At 47.1% G+C, this 24,224-nt stretch overlaps 1 protein-coding gene across 2 annotated transcripts in view; it reads left to right on the top strand.

Moving 5' to 3' along the window:
• Positions 1-24,224, top strand: part of RUFY1 (RUN and FYVE domain containing 1) — a 229,922-nt gene that overhangs the window by 153,975 nt on the left and 51,723 nt on the right. For both annotated transcript variants that reach the window (XM_040344683.1, XM_040344684.1), the window contains exons 14-15: positions 6,009-6,128; positions 18,535-18,664. In XM_040344683.1, the coding sequence (XP_040200617.1) occupies positions 6,009-6,128; positions 18,535-18,664 (250 nt within the window). The remainder of the gene's footprint in view (positions 1-6,008; positions 6,129-18,534; positions 18,665-24,224) is intronic.

Below are 24,224 nucleotides of genomic sequence, written 5' to 3'. Positions count from 1 at the left end.
CTCTATAACGCAAAACTTGCAACTTCCCTATGGAGATTTTTAAGGGTAAAAGTTTGTTGCTACCCCATACCGCTCGGGTGATGTGTCTGTCCGGAATGCGTCCAGCAGTCCCCACAGGAGCATAAGTATGGTTCCACCTGTCTCGGCAGGACGGAGCAGCTGGGCATTCCCTGGGAGGTCGATTTGGGGGGTCTCTCATTCTCATCTTCTCTCTCCATCCCTCCCCTCCTCCCCATGCGTGGGCCACTGCACGGCTCTATGGTGGTCTTCCGGGGGGCTCCCTGTCTGGCGGGGGGTTGCGCTGGGTGTTGGGTACCCGTTTGCTCTCGTTCCCTGTTTTTTAAACTTTGTGGTGTGTTCTGGTGTACACATTGTGGGAGACCACCGCGGAGCAGCGTGTAGCTTTTTAGTCAGGAGGTTCGGCCACCATTTTCCTGTAGCCTTAGTCAGGAAGTCCGGCAGCCATATTTTCAGAGCCTCAGGCGTATTCTTGCTGAGGCGGCCGTTTTCTTGTAGACTCAGCTTGTTTTTGCTTCTAGCGCTGGCTATCCTTCTGGAACACTGCGAATTACTCAGAACACCCTGTGAGGGAGAGCAGACAGCGGCACAGCACGGTGCAGTACCTGAGTCAGGGTGGTGAGTCCTGCGGGGGGGCTCCCTCAGTCTGTGGCAGCTAGGAGGGTGGACTTTGGTGTAATTGGCATGCGGTCCCTAACGTGTGTCAGGCGAGGTGGGTCAGCATGGTGTCAGAAGGCGCTTCTTCCCCAGACATCCCTGTGGTGGCAACCTGTTCCCCTGCACCTGCGGTGCCTATGGACGATTTGTTGGCGGTCCTGGAGTCCTTTGTTGCCAGGGTGGAAGCGGAGTGCGGGCGCAAGGGGGATAAAAAATTCCGTCTTCTGGGGAAAGCTCTGATTCAGACTCAGGCCTTGCTGTGGCCCCTGTTCTGACGTATCAGAGGATGCAGACCAGGACCATTTGGACAGTGAGGATAACTCCATGTCCGGGTCAGTGCAGGAAAAGGAGCTTGTAGGAGCACTTATCACAGCAGTGCAGGATACCCTAAAAATGGAGGATACGGCGGGGACATCGACAGAGGTGTCGGTCCCTTTTGGGTCCCACAAGCCAACCCGCACGGCTAAGGTGTTTCCCTACCTAACTTACTTTGATACGTTTATTTACAAAGAATGGGAATGCCCGCAGCGGGCCTTTTCGTATGGCGGTGTGTTACTCCGATTGTGTACCCCTCGGTATCCAGGTTAAATAAGGTAACCACGATTCCAGTGGAGGGGACCCCTGCCTTTAAGGGCCCTGCCGATAGGAGGGCCGAGGCAGTTGCCCGGTCCATGTTTATGGTGGTGGGGTCAGCATTGCGGCCAGTGTTGGCCACGGCCCTGGTGTCCCAGACACTTACTGAATGGGCAAAAATGTTGCACCGTGAGTTTAATCTAACAGGTTTCCCGGGCTGCGTGGAACTGGCAGACCAGTTGGTGCATGGCCTTAAGTATGTCTACGATGCGGCCTTGGATATGGCCCCCTTGCTTTCTAGAACCTCAATATCTGCTGTGGTGCTACAGCGCCTGTTTTGGCTAAAATTCTGGTTGCCCAAGGTGAGAGGCTCCAGAAAGGGTAAGGAGCCTCGCCGTAGGCCAGGACCTTCCTTTTCCGCTCGGAAGCGATTTTTTTCGTCCGCCCGGGACGGCGGGTAAGCGTCCCCAGATTGACAAGGTGTCCACTGAAGGATAGAAGCGTCCCTGGTTTTACAAGCCTGCGAACAAATCTGCGACAGCATGAAGGTTTGCCCCCACCCGGCTCTTGGGTGGGGGGTCGCCTTCAAGAGTTTGCATCTAGGCGGACCTCCCTGCTTTCCAACCAGTGGGTCTGCAAAGTGGTTTCCTCAGGATACAAGAGAGCGTTTCTCTTGTCCACCAAGCAGGTTTTTTTCCCTTAAACCTTCATATTCTCCTGGCTTGTCGGGAAGCCTTGTTGGAGGCAGTGCAGAACCTGTTGCTGCACGGGGTGATAGTGCCTGTTGCGTCGCAGGAAAGGTTCCAGGGATTTTACTCCAATTTGTTTGTAGTTCCAAAAAAGGAAGGGGTCAGTCCGATTCTGGACCTCAAGGCCCTCAACAGATTTGTGAAGGTGAAAAGATTCAGGATGGAATCGGTTCGCTCTGTGTTCGCTGCACTTCATCCGGGGGGTTTTCTGGCGTCCCTGGACATCAAGGACGCATACTTGCATGTCCCCATATGCTGCAGGCATCAGAGGTTTCTGCACTTTGCGATCGGAGAAGAGCACTACCAGTTGGTAGCTCTCCCTTTTGGCCTGGCGTCGGCACCAAGGGTTTTCACCAAGGTGCTCGCTTGATTCTGGCTTTGCTGAGACAGCGAGGAATCGCTATTGTAGGCTACCAGGACGACCTTCTTCTGAGAGCAGCTTCAGCCTCAGAATTAGAGGAGGATGTGGTGATGGCCAGTCAGACTCTTCAGGAGTTTGGTTGGGTTCTGAACCTCCAGAAGTCGGTGTTGGTACCGACTCAACGCCTGGAGTACCTGAGCTTGATTCTGGACTCCTCAGAGGCGAGGGTATTTCTCCCTTTGGACAAGCTGGACACTTCAGGCGGAGGTGAAGCTGTTGATGTCCCGCAAGTGGTCGTCGCTGCGTTTTTGCATGCGAGTCCTGGGTCTTATGGTAGACACTTTCGAGGCGGTACCGTATGCTCAATTCCACACTCGAGTCTTGCAAAAGGAGATCCTGTCCAAATGGGACAAGTCTCTATTGTCTCTGGATTGTCAAATTCGGGTGAGCCAGTTAGTCAGGGATTCCCCTGATCTGGTGGCGGAGGTCTCCGGCCCTTCAGTCCAGGAAGTCGTTCCTTCCTTTTCATTGGACGGTAGTCACGACGGACGCCAGCCTGACTGATTGGGGGGAGTTTGGGGCATACAGTCGGCACAATGTCACTGAATGCAGGAAGAATCCCGTCTGCTGATCAATGTGCTCGAACTTCGGGCGATCAGGCGGTGCCTCTTCACATGGTCACAAAGGGTGCAGGGATGCCCAGTGAGGATTCAGTCAGACAACGCCACGGTGGTGGCATATGTCAACCATCAAGGGGGAACAAAGAGTTGGGCTGCAGCGATGAAGGTCGCTCGCATCCTGGGGTAGGCAGAGCGACGCGTGCTGGCTCTGTCGGCCGTGTACATTCCAGGCGTAGAAAACTGGCAGGCAGACTATCTAAGTAGTCAGATGCTGGACCAAGGGGAATGGTCGTTGCATCCGGAGGTTTTTCGACTCATTTGCCAGAAATGGGGCACGCTGGATGTGGATCTTATAGCCTCTCTAATCAATCGGAAGGTACTGATGTTTGTGGCCAGGTTCGAGGATCCCTGGGAGGCTGCGGCAGACACGTTGGTGGCTCCATGGGGGCATTATCGGCTGATTTATGTCTTCCTCCCCGATAAAACTTCTCCCTCGCAGAGTGGAGACCAAGGGGATTCCAGTGATTCTAATTGCCCCGGATTGGCCTTGGCGTCCCTGGTACGCCAGCTTAGTGCGAATGGTGGCGGATGTTCCTTGGCGACTACCCATGCAAGAGGACCTTCTGTCGCAAAGGCCCTATACTTCATCCTGCTTTATAGTTGCTGGCTTTAACGGTGTGGCTGTTGAAAGTCAGGTGTTAAGGGACCGAGGTCTGTCGGACTCTGTAATCTCCACTATGATGAGGGCACGGAAGCCATCTTCTCCGAAGATTTATCATCGCACATGGAAGGCCTACATCTCTACGTGTGAGGAGATGGGGTGGTGTCCGTGTACTTATATAGTTTCCAGGATTCTGCTGTTTTTGCAGCTGGGAGTGGATCAGAAACTTGCCTTAAAAAGCACCATTAAGGGGCAGATATATGCCTTGGCTGTCTTTTTTCAGCGTCCCTTGGCGACTCATTTATTGGTGAGTATGTTTGTGCAGGGGGTTCGACACGTGGCCCCTCCAGTTTGGCCACCACTGCCTCCGTGGCATTTGAATCTGGTGCTCTCGGGAACTTCAGAAACTGCTGTTTGAAAACATTACAGAGATCCCTTTATTGACACTCTCTCAGAAGGTAGCCTTTCTGGTGGCTATTACATCTGCCAAGAGGGTTTCTGAGTTGGCGGCCTTGTCTTGCAAGTCTCCCTACCCGATCCTCCACAGGGATAAGGCGGTGCTACGCCCGCAGCCTTCATTTTTTCCTAAGGTTGTTTTGGCGTTTCATCTGAATGAAGACATTGTGCTTCCATCCTTGTGTCCTCGCCCGTCGCATCTCACAGAGGTTGCTTGCATTATTTGGATGTGGTCCGGTCTCTGCGGGTGTATCTGTCTGCTACGGCTCCGTTTCAGAGGTCAGACTCACTGTTTGTGTCAGTAATTGGTCCAAAGAAGAGCCTGGCGGTCTCGTCGGCTACCATTTCACGGATTAGACAGATCGTGATCCAGGCTTATGCCTTAAAAGGGTGGGTGCCTCCCTTTCCTGTCACGGCACATTCGACCAGGGCAATTGGTGCCTCCTGGGCTTTCCGATATCAAGCGTCCATTTCCCAGGTGTGTAAGGCGGTGACCTGGTCGTCCGTTCACACTTTCACTGAATTTTACAAGGTTGATGTGAGTGCATCTTCGGATGCTTCTTTCGGCCGCAAGGTTTTGCAGGCAGCTGTTTAGAGTTGTAACTCCTACGTTGAGGAGCTCTGTTTTGTTTTGGGGTGAAGTTTGTTTTAATGCTGTTCCCACCCCTAATTTTTTGACACTGCTTTAGGACGTCCCACTTTGTCAAGATTACTGCTGTGTCCATCCATGAACGAAAGAGAAAATAGGATTTTTGTACTCACCGTAAAATTATTTTCTCTGAGTTCATGGATGGCACAGCACCCACCCCTCCTTTTTAAATTTGAACTGCTTTTTGATGTCCTGAGCTGCTGGGTGCAGTGTGAGGGGTTATAGCCAGTAGGACTGCCCCCTGGGCGGTACTGTGCAGTTTTTGCTGTTCTGCCTAGTCCTCTCCTGAAGGTGGCAATATAACCCCTAAGGTCAAGATTTAAGTGCTGTGAACTTAAATGAACTTCAGAGAAAAGGCTTTTACAGTGCGTACAAAAATCCTATTTTTCCGTGGGACTAATCCCTGTTTGATGTTTACCCACTGTTTAATTACAAAATGAAAGAAAACTGACGGGCGGACCCAACCCCTCACCGTGAGTGCAGCGCAGTGCACCTGCGACTAAGCTGTGCTTTGCCATAGACTTCTATTATATCTATTATATCTTGCAGGTGTGGTGCACGTTCTGAAAGTACACCAAAACTCCTGCATTCAGGCGTTTTGGTGCACTTTCAGAAAGCACACTAAACCTGTAGGATATAATATAAATCTTTGGCTCAGGGCAGCTAACCTGCAGCTAAGCCTAAGGTGCAGCCTAATAACCGTTTTTTTTCCCATATATGCCCATTGCAAAGCTATGATGTTTAGTACTTGATATGCCCATTGCTAAACTGTGATGTTTAATAAACTGACCTTTTTATCTTTCAGTTTCTGCTGGCATCCCTGGCTGTTAGAAATGTTCCTGTCCCAGGTGGAGTGATACCAAATGCCCTTCGCCTGGGACATTGGCTTATGTGGCTCCTGCTCCCTCTGCAACCCGCTTGCCTCCATCCACTCTAATGTTCTTGGATGGCGGGTCGGCATCCCACAATCTGGGCTTGCCAACCCACCATCCAAGAGCAGGAGGTCATGGGCCACATCAGAGGCCATGGTTTGAGCACCCCTGCCCTAAATGTTAGTTGTGTTATTGGTTGCATGTAATATGCATGATGTGCATACACAGTAGTTTATTTCCTGTTCTACTATTGAATGGCAAAATTAGGATCATAGCGAATAAGAAGGTACAAGAGTATGGGGATCTTTGTGTGTCCTATCAGTATTTAGAAAAGTAATGCATGTTTGTTTCATCCATTAAATATATTTTATGCATTTGTGTATCATTGCCAGATTTAAAAAATCAGAAAAAGCAAGACAAACAGCTGAGGAAAACTGCGTTAAAATCAAAAAGGAGTTTGATGCTAAAAATGAATCCTTACAACAGCAGCTTCAGAAACTGGACAGTCGCTGGTAAGAGGCATACACAATTATGGCTTATAGTAAATGGAATTTTATTGATTTTTTTTTTATATATATATCTTTTATTTAATTTTTGCATCTCGGCACTGCCAATTTCATGTAGCCCTTTCAACCACTTCTTGCATTCCCTCGAGAATCATATCAATCACAACTAATAATTGTTCAGGATTGGCTTTTATTTTCTTTTATATTAAGTTTTCACCCACTTAAAGCGGAGTTCCACCCAAAAATGTAACTTCCGCTTAATCCACTCCTCGCCCCCTTACATGCCACATTTGGCATGTAATTTTTTTGGGGGGGGGGTTTGTGAGGGCTTCAGGAGGAGTGGGACTTCCTGTCCCACTTCCTCCTTCCGCCGAGGGGCTGGTAAGGGGAATGGTAAGGCGAATATCTTAATCGCCTTACTGCAGCCCCTCCCTGTAGGCGATCGCATGTCCACCATTTCCCTACACGCTTTTGTGGGCGGGGCGATGTGGTTGCCACTGGCGCGCGCATTCTCGCCGGGTCATGGTGCAGGCGCAGGGTGGGCCCTTCAAAAAAGCCCAGATGTCAGACCTCTGTAAAGCCAGAGGGACACAGCAGCTTGGAGCACGTAAGCACCTTGTGTGTGTTGGATACAGACATACCTAAGACACCTACTCTGCATCTAGCTGTGCAGATTAGCAGGCATTGTTTTTTTGCTAGACTAAGTTCAGCAGTTGATGCACCAGTGTTAAGTTCCTCTGCTTTTAGCTTAGGACTTTGTCTCCCTGTAGAAAAGGTTCAGGGGCAGGAATATAAAAGGGCACCAGGGTATCACCACCTGAATCTGCTGGCCCTAATCATGCTTGCATGATGCCATCCTCCCCTGTAGAGACTTGAGGCAGCCCTGTCGGGCATTGCAGCCTCCCCAACATTGCAGCCGCATATGTCTGTTTGGAAGTGTTTTTTGCATTACATTTGTTGGTCTATAAGAGGTTAACTTCTATATTCGCAGCATCCTCACAAGAAGCAGAAACTGGAGTGTGCCCCTTTCCCTGCTCTAAAACTTCAAACAAAAGGATTAAAAGACCTGAGGATGAAGGTTCACTGTCAGGCCCCGTACACACGACCGAGTTTCTCGGCAGAATTCAGCCAGAAACTCGATCGGAGCTGGATTCTGCCGAGAAACTTGGTCGTGTGTACACTTCTCAGCGAGGAAGCCGACGAGGAACTCGTCGGGCCAAATAGAGAACATGTTCTCTATTTCCTCGTTGTTCAATGAGGAAAGTTGGCCCGCTGAGATCCTCGGCGGCTTCAACACAGAACTCGACGAGGAACTCGATGTGTTTGGCACGTCGAGTTCCTCGGACGTGTGTACGGGGCCTCAGAGGACAGGGAACAGGTGCAATATAACGAGGCAGAGGTATCAGAAGCCTTACAAGTCCTGGAGTTGTAGCTGCAGTCTTTTTCAGAGATTCATACTGCATATGACTTACCCTCAGCCTAGACCAGTGATGGCGAACGCGTGGCACGCGTGCCGCTCCCGGCACGGCAAGCTGTTTCGGTGGGCACGCCATGAAATGAAAGCATACAGTGAAAAATCTAATTGTCCACACCGCACTGCAAACTACATCCCCCATAGTTCTATCTATTGGCTAGCGGTGACGTACCTGAGTGGGAGTGACAAAGAATAAGCGACGGGGGGGGGGGGGGGGGGTGACGTGCGCACGCTAATCCAATCCACACTGCACCCACCAATCAGCGGCTAGCTGCCGAAATAATCAGATCTGCGCTTCTAATATTTGCTTCACCCACCAGCCAATCAGTATTGCTGTTACCCGCCCTCCTCCTGCAGCCCGCCACATTTGACAAGAAGATGCAGGCAGAGATGAAAGCGTGGCTGTGCTGTATTGAGGTGGGCGGGAGTGTGCTCTGCTCGGCTCTGTTCCCTGCACTTGCCGTGTTGTAGAGAGCCTGCTTCTCCTCTGTCAGGACCAGAGCTGCTGTGACTCTGACAAGAGCCATCACAGAGCAGGCTTTCTGTGATGGCCCCCCCTTCTCCGGTCAGCAGCACCAGCAGAGAGACCTTCCTCGGCAGGACTGAGTGGTTTGCAGAAGGGGACTGAATTACAGGTAATCATTGTTCAGTAACTTTTCATTATGCAGTCATTTTTCAGTGTGCAGTCAGTTTTCAGTGTGCAGTATGTTTTATAATGCAGTCAGTTTTCAGTGTGCAGTCAGTTTTCAGTGTGCAGTCAGTTTTCAGTGTGCAGTATGTTTTATTATGCAGTCAGTTTTCAGTGTGCAGTCAGTTTTCAGTGTGCAGTCAGTTTTATTATGCAGTCAGTTTTCAGTGTGCAGTCAGTTTTCAGTGTGCAGTCAGTTTTCAGTGTGCAGTCAGTTTTCAGTGTGCAGTATGTTTTATTATGCAGTCAGTTTTCAGTGTGCAGTCAGTTTTCAGTGTGCAGTCAGTTTTCAGTATGCAGTCAGTTTTCAGTGTGCAGTCATTTTTCATTATGCAGTCATTTTTCATTATGCAGTATGTTTTCATTATGCAGTATGTTTTCATTATGCAGTATGTTTTCAGTGTGCAGTCATTTTTCAGTGTGCAGTCATTTTTCAGTGTGCAGTATGTTTTATTATGCAGTCAGTTTTCAGTGTGCAGTCAGTTTTCATTATGCAGTCATTTTTCATTATGCAGTATGTTTTCATTGTGCAGTATGTTTTCATTATGCAGTATGTTTTCAGTGTGCAGTCAGTTTTCAGTGTGCAGTCAGTTTTCATTGTGCAGTCATTTTTCATTATGCAGTATGTTTTCATTATGCAGTATGTTTTCATTATGCAGTATGTTTTCATTATGCAGTATGTTTTCAGTGTGCAGTCAGTTTTCAGTGTGCAGTCAGTTTTCAGTGTGCAGTCAGTTTTCAGTGTGCAGTCAGTTTTCATTGTGCAGTCATTTTTCATTATGCAGTCATTTTTCATTATGCAGTCATTTTTCATTATGCAGTATGTTTTCAGTGTGCAGTCAGTTTTCAGTGTGCAGTCAGTTTTCATTGTGCAGTCATTTTTCATTATGCAGTATGTTTTCATTGTGCAGTATGTTTTCATTGTGCAGTATGTTTTCATTATGCAGTATGTTTTCAGTGTGCAGTCAGTTTTCAGTGTGCAGTCAGTTTTCATTGTGCAGTCATTTTTCATTATGCAGTCATTTTTCATTATGCAGTATGTTTTCATTATGCAGTATGTTTTCATTATGCAGTATGTTTTCATTATGCAGTATGTTTTCATTGTGCAGTAACCTAATGTAATTCTGAAACCTACATTCTACATTCTGGTCCTTTTGGGGTGAATTAAGAGGGATGATCAGTCCCATCCTCTGTACAGAGACGCTGGCAGGTTTAATTCTGTGTTGGCACTTTGAAAGAAATAAGTTGGTTTTGTCGCGGTTTGGGCACTCGGGCTCAAAAAGGTTCGCCATCACTGGCCTAGACGGACAAAACCTCTGTCTCCTCCTTGGGGTTTTTAAAAGGAAAAAAAAGAAAGAAAAAATTCCCATAGATTGCTTGAACCTTTCCACCCCATCCATTACTGCAACAGTTTATTTCTTCTGGTTGGGCACCCGCATAAGCTGTTTTTTTTTTCTCCTAAAGACTCTAGCCGAGGAGTATAGGTTGCTAGAAAAATCTCCACATGGTCCTCATTCTGGTGCTGGCTTCAGGCCAGCCGAACGCACAACTGTGGGATGCACAGTTGCTGGTGCACATTGCGAACGCACACCAGCTATATTGCATGATTGTGGAAACGCACGTCTGCAGAGGATAACTTCCTCTTTACCAGTCCACATGTTTGCATAAAATACATGAGTTTGGAATGTTCAAAATGTTTCTGTTTGTATGGATTTACATGTTTTTTTACATAGTCGCATGATGCTTGGTCACATTAAAGTGCTTAAGTCACACGGACAGGCTTATATGCACCTAAAATGGCATACAAATGCTTGATTGCATAAAGATGTTGGATCACACAAGGTTGCCGGATCACACAAGTCCTTGATTACCCAAGGACACTTAGGCCCCTTTCAGACTGGGGCGGGAGCCGCGGTGGCGGTATAACGCCGCTAAAAATAGACTCATGCTTGCTTGCAAGATGCCCGTTCCATAGCATGCATGCTATATGTATGTGTGTATACAGCGTGCCCTTTTTATGTTTTACCTAAAAACATATTTGTATGAATTCATGCTTCCATGAACAAATGCTTCCATAGAGGCATAAGGCTTTAACACTTGCCATATACACATATGGGGAGCCATTTGCATATGTGTTTATTTACATGGGACTGCAGAGGTTGTCTGCGTTTCACAGGGGAACAGCACCTTCTCCAGTTGGTGGTCTTGCTCTTTGGGTTAGCCACCGTGCCCGGGTTTACAGGGTGCTAGGGCCCGCCTCTAGCAGGTCTAAATGCTCAGGGTATAGCCGTAATAGCATACTGAGACAATTTTACATGGTCAAGTACTAGCATTATCCAAAGAGTCTGGTCCCAAGGATACGCTGGAGTTTCAGTTGGTATTTCTTAACCAAAAGATTGGCAGAAAGGTGGATCCTTCATGCCGGTTACCTGGGAGATGGCGGCTACAAAGGCTGGCCTCTAGGGATGGAGGCCAGGCCTGGAAGAGACCACTGCCCAAGGGAAGTGGTCAAGCTCCAAGTGAGCCTTTTCCATCAGGATTCTAGAGCTACGGATGGAGTATCTGGCTTAAGGGCCTGGGCGTTTAGGTTGCAGGATTGTTCTGTCAGAGTACAATCCGACAATGCCACACCAGTGATTTTACTTTACCAAGGAGGCACTAGAAGTCACACAGCCAGAGGGAAGTAAGCCATGTTCTGGCTTGGGCAGAGGAGCTTGTGCCTTGCCTATCGACAATCTTCATTTCATGGAATGCGGAATTGGCAGGTGGTTCTCTGGAGCCGTCAACAATTGTTCCCGGGAGAATGGCCACTACACCCCGACTTTTTTTTTTTTTTCTGACCAAATGACAGAGAAAGGGTACCCTGTACATACATTTTTTTGGCGTCCAGGTTCAACAAGAAGTTGGACAGCTTTGTGTCAAGGACAAAGGATCCACTCGCATGCGGGACGATGAATTAGTGACCCAGTGGGACCAGTTGTCACTGGTTTATGTGTTCTTTCCCCCCAGTGCCTCAACTTCCGTGGCTTTTATGCAAAATCCGAGGGGAACGGAAGCCGGCCTAATTGCTCTGGCATAACCCAGGTGACCTTACTGTGCAGGAATTGTAAGGGTGGTGGTAGAGGACCCAGGGTCCCTTACATCGTGTCCAGACCTACTTCGCAAGGGGGTATTCCATCCCGTCTTGCAAACATGGGAATTAATGGTCTGGCTGTTATAGTCCCGATCCTCAAGAATGCAGGCTTTCAGAATTGGCAGCAAATTACCTTGATTTCATACAGGAGAGCTGGCCTCCAGGACCATGTATCATAGGATCTGGAAGGCCCATGTTCCTGGTGTGAAACCAAGAGGTGGCATCCTTGGAAGTATGTCATAGGTAAAATTCTTGCCTTCCTACAGTAGGAAAGAAGATGGAGCTAGCCTTAAGTTCCATCAAGGATCCGATCTTGACCTTGTCAGTATTTTCAAAGGTCGATTGCTTCGCACTCTTTGATCCGGGTCTTTATACGAGGGGTAACGCCTATAAGTCTGCCAGTTAGGTTGCCCTTGTGCTCGGGGGGGATTGAGTCTAGTTTTGTCGGCTTACAAGGTCAGCACCTTGGGCCGATGCACCATATTTCCCTTCATACTTCTAACAAGGGAATTGGTGTTCTTGGTTGCGGTAGCCTCCGCAAGAGAGTTTCAGTATTGCCAACTTTATTTGTATAGAGCCATACTTAATTATTCTTAAGGATAGGCTGATGTTAAATCCTCACCCAGCCTTATTTCCTAGAAGGATCTAGTTTTCATTTGAATCAAAATATTCTTGCCTTCCTTTTTTCCAGAACCTTGTTCTGCGGAAGGAACAGTTATTACTTTTCTCTCAATATAGATGAGAGCAGTTAAAAATCTATCTGAAGGTTTCAGATATAGGAAACCGACGTTTTGTTGTGCTGCCAGAAGTCCCTAGAAATGGGCAGGCAGTGTTTAGATCAGCTATTAAAATGGTTACACTCTCTCGTTAGGCCTTGACAGTTCTCACTCTATCTGAAGCAGCTGCTCGGATACGGAAAACTGATGTTGTTGTGCTATCAGGAGGCCCCAGGAAAGGACAGGCAGAGTCTAAATCAACTGTTTTCAATGTTGATTCATTAGGTTATTATTCAGGCTTGTGGTTTATAGAGAGCGTTTCCCCCCTGTTTCTTTTAGAGTGCACCCTACCAGGATAGTAAGCACTTCATGCGCGGTGCATTATGACTCAGATTTGCAAGGCCGCAACTTGGTCGTCGGTGCTTACGTTCACTAATTTCTATCGGGTGAATGTGGACTTGAGAAAGGAGCGCGCAGGACTCTCCACAGACCAGCGCACGCTCTGAAACGCGTTGTGACACTTTGTGATCCCTGTCAGCTACCGTCCCTCTGACGTCACTGACCAACAGTTGAGCGGCTTTCCTAACAGCGCTCCCATACGACTGCAGACCCGGCCCTCCTCGGCTTTTGAGCGGAGACTCATCGCAGACACACGTCAAAATTCCTGCCCCATCCGACTACCCGCACCTCAGCCTTTGCTTCCGTTTTATCAACTACTCGGCCTCCCCCCGGCTTTTGAGCGGAGATTCCTCATATATCGCAGGCACACGTCAAACTCCTGCTTCATCTGACCTACCAGCACTTCAGCCTTTGCTCCCGTTATATTAAATGCAAGTGTTGGATATTTGCACCTGTTACTATAATTAAATCAGATAACTTAGAGGCGCTTTTCCTGTTTTCTTTTTTATCGGGTGAATGTAAGTCGGCAAGAGGATGCCACTTTTTAGCACAGTATGCTGCAGGCAGCAGTATAGGTCCTCACGTCTGATAGCGGTCTGCGTTATTTGTGTCTCCCTCTCAGTAGGCATTGTTTTGGGACGTCCCACTTAGTAATTACTAGACTCTGTGTCCCGTGATGTACGATAAAGAAAATAGGATTTTTATAACATCTTACCTGTAAAATCCTTTTCTTGAAGTACATCTCGACACACAAAGCTCCCGCCCTTTTTGTTTGGGGATATTGGAACACTTCTTGCTTTGCTACAAAAACTGAGGAGCTCCCAGTATGGGAGGGGTTATATAGGGAGGAAACTTCCTGTCTAATTACACCAGTGTCCAGCACCTGAAGGTGGAATATAACCCACTTAGTAATTACTAGACTCTGTGTCCCGTGATGTACTCCAAGAAAAGGATTTTACAGGTAAGCTGTTATAAAAATCCTATTTTTCTCTGAAAATATCTCCAGGGTTTTATAATGATGAAATGTACTAGAAAAACAAATTGGCTGTTTAGTCCCAGTGTCTTTTTGCATGCATAGCATGAGAAGAACAGGGCATCTTTGCATTTCCTGGGGATGCAAACAGGCCCACTTCTGGAGTGCCCCATCATCTGCATATTATCCTGAATAATAGTTTTTTTTCTTTGAGTACACCACAGGACACAGCGCCTCTATTCATTACATAGTGGGTTGTATGGTCACCAGAGGTGATTGGACACTGGCACAACCAATGAAGACAAGTTCCCCTCCATATAACCCTTCCCCTAAGGGAAATACCTCAGTTTTGTAGCAAAGCAATAAGGTTCCCATAAGAAGGGGAGGGGGGGCTCTCTATCCCGTGGTGTACTCAAAGAAAAGGATTTTACAGGTAATCTGTTATTAAAAATCCTATTTTCTTTATTGTACACCACGGGACACAGAGCCTCTATTCATTACATAGTGGGATGTCCCAGAGCAATGCTCAATGAAGGGTGGGAGACACAGATCAAGCAGGCCGCTAACGGACAAGAAGCCCTATACTGCTGCCTGTAGCACGCTACGCCCAAATGCAGAATCCTCATGTCCTCTTGCATCTATTTGATAGAATTTGGTAAATGTATGGACTGAAGACCAAGTCGCAGCTTTACAGATCTGAGCCATCGAAGCCTGGTGATGCACTGTCCATGAAGCACTTATTGCCCTGGTAGAGTGTGCCTCAACAGAAAAGGGAGGAATCTTGTTCCTTTAACCATAAGCTTGAATAATAACTTGTCGAATCCACCAAGAAATGGTGGATTTTTATGCCGCTTGGTCCTTCCTGGGACCATCTGGCACAATAAACAAAACATCTGTTTTGCGTATCTGGGCAGTTGACTGCAGATAAACTTTTACTGCTCTCACTACATCTAGAGAGTGCAATAACTTTCCCCCCGCTGACCGTGGCTCAGGAAAAAGAAGGCAAAACAATGTCTTGATTTAAATGAAACACCAATACCACCTTTGGAAGAAAGGTAGGATGGGGGCGTAGTACAATTTTGTCCTTGTGACAAACAAAATAAGGCTCTTTATAAGAAAGAGCTGCTAATTCTGATACTCTTCTAGCCGAGATAGCAATCAAAAAGGACAATTTCCTGCTCAAAAGAATCAAAGGAATATGGCGAATAGGCTCAAAAGGCTGCTTTTGCAAGACTGACAATACTAAGTTCAAATCCCAAGGACATAAGGGAGACTTGACTGGCCGATTTATCCACAGTACTCCCTGAATGAATGCCCGGACTAGGGAATGAGATGCCAACGGTCTCTGAAAAAAGACTGATAGAGCCGATTTTTGACCCTTGATGGTACTCAGGGCTAATTTCATATTCACTCCTAATTGGCAAAAGGCGAGAATCCTACTTATGGCATATCTTTGAGGATTCCACCCTCTGGATTCACACCAGGAAACCTACGTCTTTCAAACTCTGTAGTAGCTAAGTCTGGAGGCTGACTATCTAGTGTTAATGTGTGTAGCAAGAACTGGACCTATGAGGCCTCATTTCTTTAAGATGTAGGTCTCAGTAGCCAGACCGTCAAATTTAGCTTCTGTAAGGAAGGATGGAACACTGGACCCTGTGACAGCAGATTGTGATGTAGTGGAAGCACCCAAGGTCTTCCTACCGCCATCTTTATGATGGCGGAAATTTAGGTTTCCGTAGGCACGGCCAAGAGCTGACCATGGATCAATATACCTCTGCCCAGGGACCTCGCTGAGCATCCCACGCTAGGCAGCACTTTATCGGTGGCCAGAGATGCCCTCTGTGTCTCCGATGCCCTCCCCTATGGTGCCGGTCCTGCGCAACCCGCAATTCACACCCGGCATTCAGAACCCTCACTTCAAGCGACTGGCCGCACGCGGCCGGCTTTACCTATGTGGCTTTGTGGGACCTGATGGTCGACTCTCCTCCGAAGCCGGAGTGTCTGCTATGGACCCTCCACTGGACTTCTGGAGCGGCCTGCAGTTGCGTAACTTTCTCTGTAGTTGCCTGCAAACTCCAAGCATTTCCTCCAGCTCACTGAACTAGAGCACATTTGTCCCCGCGGGGAGCCGATCCGTCAGTCTCTCGCTAATTTACTCCTCTCTGATATGCCCTGTGGAACGGTACACTCCTCCATTCCTCACTAAGTGGGAGACGGACCTCAACACCCAATTTACTGACTCCCAGAAGGAGAAGATCTTTCACTTTGCCCAGAAATCCTCTTTAGCCACTAGAGACCAAGACCCGATGGTATAGGGTACCCACCATTCTGCATTTTTTCATTCCACAAGTCTCTATTGTGTGCTGGCGCTGTGGCACTGCAGAAGGAACAATGCTGCACATCTTCTGGGACTGTCCTAAACTCAAATCTTTCTGGTTGTGGGTGACCCGCACGATCAAGCACTTAACTGATATTTCTCTGGAGGGGAATCCCGTGGCCTGCCTGCTCCACCTCTCAGAACAACCCATCAAGAAATACAAAACCTCCCTCACCATCCAGCTACTGAATGCTGCCAAGGCATGCATCCCCCTCTGTTGGAGATCGGAGAACCCACTGGCGATATCCCTGTGGTTTTCCAAAGTGAACGAACTAAGAGACATGGAGGATCTCACCGCCACCTTGCACAATAAGGAGGAGGCCTTTCGGGAGACCTGGAGACCCTGGCAGCATTTCATTTATACGGACTACGATCTCCGTGAGGTTGCGCAGTCTGGTTAACCTTCTGGACTTGCCCTGCTACCTAGTCGGGGGTCGCTATCCCACTCCACTCTGCCTCTCCTTTCCTCCATCTACCGTTGCACCCAGCTGCTTATCTTTCCTCTTACGCTCCCTCACACCTCCTGTCTTTTCTTCTTCTCCTCCCAATCCTTTCCCCTTTTCCCCTAAGAGATGTCTCCTCCGTTACCCTTTTCCCCCTTTCTGTGCACCCCTTCCCCCTAGTCCCCTCACCCAGTCATGGGCTCTCTTGACCAGATACTGTGAATATCTTATTATACATAACCCACCTCACAAAATCCCATGTCTGGGCCTGTTGGCCATCGGATGCTCTGCCTCCCAAACAGCTGTGAAAGAAAAAAGTTTATTGTATAACATGGCTTTGTATACATTACTGTAGATTTTGGATTGTGCAAGCCACAATGCCTCCCCAGCCTTTATCGGTGGCCAGAGATGCCCTCTGTGTCTCCGATGCCCTCCCCTATGGTGCCGGTCCTGCGCAACCCGCAAGGACCGGCACCATTTTGCTGTGCCTTATTTACTGTGTGTAGCCGGGTTATCTGTTATGCTTACCACACCATACGACCCCTTTTGATCCTGCCTTTCCCAGTCTTTTTTTCTTTGTTATGTATCTTGGCTAAATGTATTGACTGTTAATTGCACTCTTTGAAAATAAAAAAATTACAAAATAAAAGAAAATATCAAAAAGGCATGAAGAAGCAACATTCTGCAACTGCACTGATATACCCCAATCCAAAGATGTAACATGTCTGAAAAAAGATCCACAGACAAACAGAATTCCTTATCTTATTGGCACATTTAGCTGCCTAAGACTAAGGTCATCAGAACCAGAGCATAAACTTGAATGGAGGAGTCATAATTCAGCTGAAGGTAGAGGTCAGTAGATTAGATACTGTAAGTCTTGAGGACAAAAATAAAAGGGTGAGCCTGGGCTAAGGCTTAATTTTTGAGTTCTGATTGGTCCTGTGGTCTGAAGGTGGGAGGAGCTTCAACCATATGTATGCTGCCATGGAGGCTTCAGAAAAAAAAGATATATTATGGTGAGCACAAAAATCTTATTTTCTCTTTCGTTCATGGACGGACACAGCAGCAATCTTGACAAAGTGGGTATCAGCCTTCATTCAGGAGTGACTAGGCAGAAAACTTGTTAGAAAGTGTTAATCGCATCACACACTGTACAGTACCGCCCATGGGGCGGTCCCACCGGGTACAACCCCTCTCCCTGCATCTCACAGCTCAGTTTTTTTCTGCCTAGCAAAGTAGAAGGACATGGCTCCCTTCGGGCCCATAGGCCTGGAGGTTTATTTCTATTTTTATTTAAATTTTCTGTTCCTGTGAACTGCTTCGTTACGGAGGTCAGACTCACTGTTTGTTTCGGTGGCTGGTCCCAAGAAGAGCCTGGCGGTCTCATCGGCCACTATCTCGAGGTGGATCCGTCAGATAGTGATTCAGGCTTACGCCATGAAGGTTCGGGTGCCCCCCTTTTCCTGTCATGGTGCATTCGACCAGGACAATAGGTGCCTCTTGGGCATTTTGTCATCAAGCGTCTGTTTCATAGGTGTGTAAGGCGGCAACTTGGTCATCCGTTCACACTTTTACAAAATTTCACAAGGTTGATGTGAGTGCATCTTCGGATGCTTTTTTCGGCTACAAGGTTTTGCAGGTGGCTGTTAAGAGTTGCAACTCCTCTGTTGAGGAGCTCTGTTTTGTTTTGGGGTGAAGTTTGTTTTAATGCTGTTCCCACCCCTCGTTTTTTGACACTGCTTTAGGACGTCCCACTTTGTCAAGATTACTGCTGTGATCGTCCATGAACGAAAGAGAAAATAGGATTTTTATACTCACCGTAAAATCCTTTTCTCTGAGTTCATGGACGGACACAGCACCCACCCCTTCTTTTTAAGTTTGTACTGCTTTTTTATGAACTGAGCTGTGAGATGCCGGGAGAGGGGTTGTACCCGGATTGGCAGGACTGTACAGTGTGTGATGTGATTAACACTTTCTAACAAGTTTTCTGCCTAGTCACTCCTGAATGAAGGCTAATACCCACTTTGTCAAGATTGCTGCTGTGTTCATCCATGAACTCAGAGAAAAGGATTTTACAGTGAGTACAAAAATCCTATTTTTCTACTGAATTTTATTAAAGTGGTTCTAAAGGCTTGCAGTATTTTACCTTAACGCATTCTATACCTTAAAAAACTCTTCCATGTCTGATTTTTTTTCCCCCTTTTAATAGTTCCAGTTTAGGGAATGAACTGCAATTGGAAAAAGAGCAGCATGAATCACTTCAAACAGAGCTTCAAAAAGAGAAAACCCTCAACCAGTCACTACGAAATGAATTGCTACAGTTTTCACAGTTAAAAAAGGTATGTCCTGTTCTTTCCACTGATTTAATCTGCTATTTTCATATTACTGGGTTTAGTAACACTTTAATAGTTAAACATTTTTGTAAGCTGTGAAACATAGATGGATTGTGGTAGGAACAGGCTGGGTTTTAATATATGGAACTAAAGCTTTAACGGGGCATCTTTCACCTTACCCAACTTCCATCCAGGTAATATTTGTTTCTGTGACCAGGTGCACTTATTTATAGGTGTGGGTCTACACCTCCTGCTGGTATAATATTGCATCTCAGACAGGCTTCTTGTGACATCAACCAGCTGTAAAGTTAAAGGCTAAGTTAACCTTTCAGAAAAAAATAATAAATGTGCATATTTTTGTAAGGAAAATGTGCATTTATTATTTATTCCCACAGGAGCCTGCGTACAGTGCAATCCGGAAAGTATTTACAGTGCTTCACTTTTGTCACATTTTGTTATGTTACAGCCTTATTCCAAAATTGATTAAATTCATTATTATCGTACATCACGGGACACAGAGCAGCCATAGTAATTACTATGTGGGTTATACACCACCTATAGGTGAATGGACAATGGTACACTCAAAAAACAGCAAGTCCCCCTCTATATAAACCCTCCCATACAGGAAGTACCTCAGTTTGTTTGCCAGTGTCTCAAGGTGTTAGTCACGGTGGTATAGTGCTATGCTAAAGAAGAGCCCTGTTGAAGAAATCCTTTTAGGATCAAGGGGCTATGCAGTCGGATCCATTCAAAATGGCAAATAAAAAATGGCCAAAATGGATGGTACCCGAGCCTCGAGGAAGAAAGAGCAAGGTTTTTTGCCTGTAATGATCCTCTCTTGAGGGCTGGACCCTGGGATCTGCTCCTTGGTCGCATACCTAAACCAAAGGTTGTCCTGGCCGGGTGCTATACAGGTGCAAGGGTGTAGACCCCAGTATACAAGGGGGACCCAGTCCTTGAAGGTCCGTCATGACATGGCCCGCCGTGATGGGTGGAGATTTGATCTGGCTGGGTTTTCCAGTAGTATCCTGCGGCGGGAATGGTAAGTTAAAGGGGTTGTAAAGGTTAATTTGTATTTATTTTTTTAAATAGGTTCCTTTAAGCTAGTGCATTGTTGGTTCACTTACCTTTTCCTTCGATTTCCCTTCTAAATGTTTTTTTTCTTTGTCTGAATTTCTCACTTCCTATTTCTCCTCAGTAAGCTTGCCCCCATCATCCGAGCCGTTCTGGCTGGGGGTTAGTCGGCGTGCTCGCCCCCCTTCCTTGGGACTACATCCCTGTGGGGGGGGGGGTGCGAGCAAGCTGACTAACCCCCAACAAGAACAGTTTGGATGATGGGGGCAAGCTTACTGAGGAGGAACAGAAAGTGAGAAATTCAGGCAAAGAAAAACATTTTTAAATGGGAAATCAAAGGAAAGGGTAAGTGAACCAACAATGCACTAACTTAACCACTTCAAAACCGCACGCCGTCATATGAAAAAGGGGATCTCTTATCCCGAGTGGACGTCATATGACGTCCTGTACTTTGTGCGGTGACATCTGAATGATGCCTGCACCTAGAGGCATCATTCAGATATAATTTTGTTTCGGCTGCGATCCTGCGCACCATAAGAATGATCATAGCGGCGGTTCCGCCGCTTGACCGTTCTTATAGGCGGCGGGAGGGGACATCCCCCCTCTCCCGCCGCCATCCGATCCTTTTTCGGGCTCTCCCGTGCCATCGGGGGCCCGGAGAGATGATCGCCATGTGCCGGATGTCAGGCATAGAGATGACTGGTGACCAGATGGTCACCAGTCATCTCTATGACAGTCGGAGGACCGGGCGCCATGTGATGGCGTCATGCCGGGGTACCCGTAAGTAAACAAACCGCAATTGTGGCTAGTAAGAATGAGATCTGTGAATTTTTTTTCACAATCTCATTCTTTCCAGCCTGGAGGAGAGATGTGGGGTCTTATTGACCCCGCATCTCTCCTTAAAGAGGACCTGCCACACACTATTCCTATTACAAGGGATGTTTACATTCCTTGTAATAGGAATAAAAGCGATCGGAATTTTTTTTTAAAAAAAAGTGTAAAAAATAAATAAATAAGTAAAAAAAAAAAATAAAATTAAACCCCCCCCTATCCCCGGTAGCTCGCGCTCAGAAGCGCACGCACACGTAAGTCCCGCCCACGTATGTAAACGTCGTTCAAACCACACATGTGAGGTGTCGCCGCGTACGTTAGAGCGTGTGCAATAATTCTAACACTAGACCTCCTCTGTAACTCTAAACTGGTAACCTGTAAAATTTTTAAAGCGTCGCCTATGGAGATTTTTAAGTAACAAAGTTTGGCGCCATTCCATGAGTGTGTGCAATTTTAAAGCATGACATGTTGGGTATCTATTTACTCGGCGTAACATCATCTTTTACAAAAAAATTGGGCTAACTATACTGTTTTGTTATTTTTTCATTCATGAAACCATTTTTTTTTTACAAAAAAAGGCGTTTAAAAAATTATTGCGTAAATACTGTGCAAGATAAAAAGTTGCAATAACCGCCATTTTATTCCCTAGGGTGTCTGCTAAAAAACATATATAATGTTTGGGGGTTCTGAGTAATTTTCTAGCAAAATAATGATGATTTGTACATGTAGGAGAGAAGTGCCAGAATAGGCCCGGTATGGAGGTGGGTTTTAAAGCCCTGTATTGAAGTGGTTAAAGGAACCTATTTAGAAAATAAAAAAACAAACCTTTACAACCCCTTTAAAGAAGATCCTAAGGAACACATATGGTTCACTTTTGGACTTCTTCTGAGTATGCAATGCCTTGCCTGTTTTTTACCACTAAAGGGTGTAAACGTAACATACCTTGGGCCAGATCCACAGACAGAGTACGCCGGCGTATCTTCTGATACGCCGGCGTACTTTCAAATTACCCGCGTTGAATCTTTAGTTTAAATCCTGAAACCAAGATACGACGGCATCTGGGTTAGATCCGACAGGTGTACGTCCTCGTACGCCTTCGGATCTAAGATGCAATACTTCGGCGTCCGCTGGGTGGCGTTCACGTCGTTTTCCACGTCGGGTATGCAAATTAGCCATTTCCGACGATCCACGAACATACGCGCGGCCGTCGCATTCTCTTATATCGTCTCTAGTCTGCTTTTTCCGGCGTATAGTTAAAGCTGCTATTTTGCGGCGTATAGTTAGACTTGCCATGTTAAGTATGGCCGTAATTCACGTCTAAGTTAAAAAAAAATGACGTTGTTGCGACGTCATTTAGCGCAATGCATGGCGGGAAATTTAGAAACGGAGCATGCGCAGTTAATTTGGCGCGGGGACGCGCTTCATTTAAATGAAACACGCCCCCTAATCGCCGATTTGAATTCCGCCGCCAGAAATACACTACGCCGCCGTAACTTACGGCGCAAAATCCTTGAGGATTCGAAAGAACACCAGGTAAGGTACGGCGGCGTAGCGTATCTCTGATACGCTGCGCCGATCTATTTCTATGTGGATCTGGCCCCTTGTGTTTAACATTACCATGCTTTCCCTGCAGTATGCTCAGTGTCTGGCAACACTTCTGTGCATTGCCCCCTTACTCCGATCTGTCGTGGCAGCCGAAAGGGATTGGGGATTACCCACCTCTGAAGCACAGTGGTCGGCATCCCTCTGGTGACAGCCAGTGTGCATGTGGAAACGAGCGTTCACTTAATGCACGGCAGAGGCGCAAGGCTTACTGCCTATACATTTTTTTACTCTGGAAAGAGTCTGGTGGCTCTCGGAGGGACACAGCATAAGAGGGCATGTAAGCACTGTATGGTAGAGCTGCACGATTAATCGCGGAGAATCGTTATTTCAATTCTCCGCCCCCCCCCCCAAATCTCAATCCCAGATTTGAACGATTCTCCTAGGGTGTAAATCAGCTTACATTAAGCAGGATGCAGGCATCGGTATTGTGGAGTGAGGTTGCCTGTGTCGGAGCGAAGGGAAGCCGTTGGCTGCGATGGAGCCAGCGTGAAACACAAATGGCTCGGAGATACCGGAACTAATGTCCGCAAATGACTCGGAGATACCGGAACTGATGTCCGCAAATGACTCGGAGATACCGGAACTGATGTCCGCAAATGACTCGGAGATACCGGAACTGATGTCCGCAAATGACTCGGAGATACCGGAACTGATGTCCGCAAATGACTCGGAGATACCGGAACTGATGTCCGCAAATGACTCGGAGATACCGGAACTGATGTCCGCAAATGACTCGGAGATACCGGAACTGATGTCCGCAAATGACTCGGTGATACCGGAACTGATGTCCGCAAATGACTCGGAGATACCGGAACTGATGTCCGAAAATGACTCGGAGATACCGGAACTGATGTCCGCAAATGACTCGGAGATACCGGAACTGATGTCCGCAAATGACTCGGAGATACCGGAACTGATGTCCGCAAATGACTCGGAGATACCGGAACTGATGTCCGCAAATGACTCGGAGATACCGGAACTGATGTCCGCAAATGACTCGGTGATACCGGAACTGATGTCCGCAAATGACTCGGTGATACCGGAACTGATGTCCGCAAATGACTTGGAGATATCGGAACTGACGTCGACATAGAACGTGATGCTGTGGATGGGCAGTATCGCGTTTCTTCCCACAGAGGTCCAAGGGACAGCGCACCTCCTACAAGCCTGTACATGTCATAGGCAAGTTTAATACAGGTAACTGAAATGTAAGCTACTAAGATTTACAGGTTTTTTTTTTTCTTTTTTTCAGAATAAGAAATGTATTTTCTCTCTCTCTCTTTGGCAATATATTAATTCTCTTTGGTAATATATTAATTCTCTCTCTGGCAATATATTAATTCTCTCTCTGGCAATATATTAATTCTCTCTCTCTACCTCTGCCTTTTGAGCTTAGGACTATGTCTTCCCGAAAGAAAGGTGGGAATACAGCAGGGAGGAGCGAAAGGGTGCTGTGGTCGGGGTCTGAGGATCCTAATCACGCTTACACAGTACTCTCCTCTCCTGAAGGACCTGAAGCAACTGGCCAGTCTGACTCATTTGGGCCATCAGGCATAGTAAGCTACTTCCAACATTTCAGCCTCTGCATACGTCACCAAGAACGATTTGGCTTCAGAGCTAGCTGGTTTGGAAGGACAAAATAGCTGATATGTTCGTGTCTTCATCCCAGTTCGGGAAAAATGTGGTAGGGCCCCTCTACTTCTGGGCAGATAATGTTAAGATGCCATTGGGTGACCGGGAAGAAGGGCAGGCAGTTGACTCCCCCTCTGAGGATTCAGTCTCCGAAAGCCCTTCTCACCCTCACAATCTCAAAGGATTGCTGGTTCAATCCCTTACGAAGTTGGTCCGTTCTGGATACAGATTGCCCCAGCGCAGCTGAGGCACCCTTTTTTCTCTTGGGTAAAGGCCTCCACAGGGTCCACATACTTTTCCTGTACTCGCATTGTCGGAGTGGCTGATTTATGCTAATTGGGTTCTACCAGATTGAACATTTTCTAGGAGGAAGAAAATGCCTCTTTATCCTGGGGAGTAATAATTCACTAAGGGTGGCGTTTGG

The sequence above is a fragment of the Rana temporaria genome, chromosome 3 (assembly GCF_905171775.1).
Source record: "Rana temporaria chromosome 3, aRanTem1.1, whole genome shotgun sequence".
In the NCBI taxonomy this organism is placed as follows: domain Eukaryota; kingdom Metazoa; phylum Chordata; class Amphibia; order Anura; family Ranidae; genus Rana; species Rana temporaria.
This window is presented reverse-complemented; position numbering and strand designations above follow the sequence as displayed.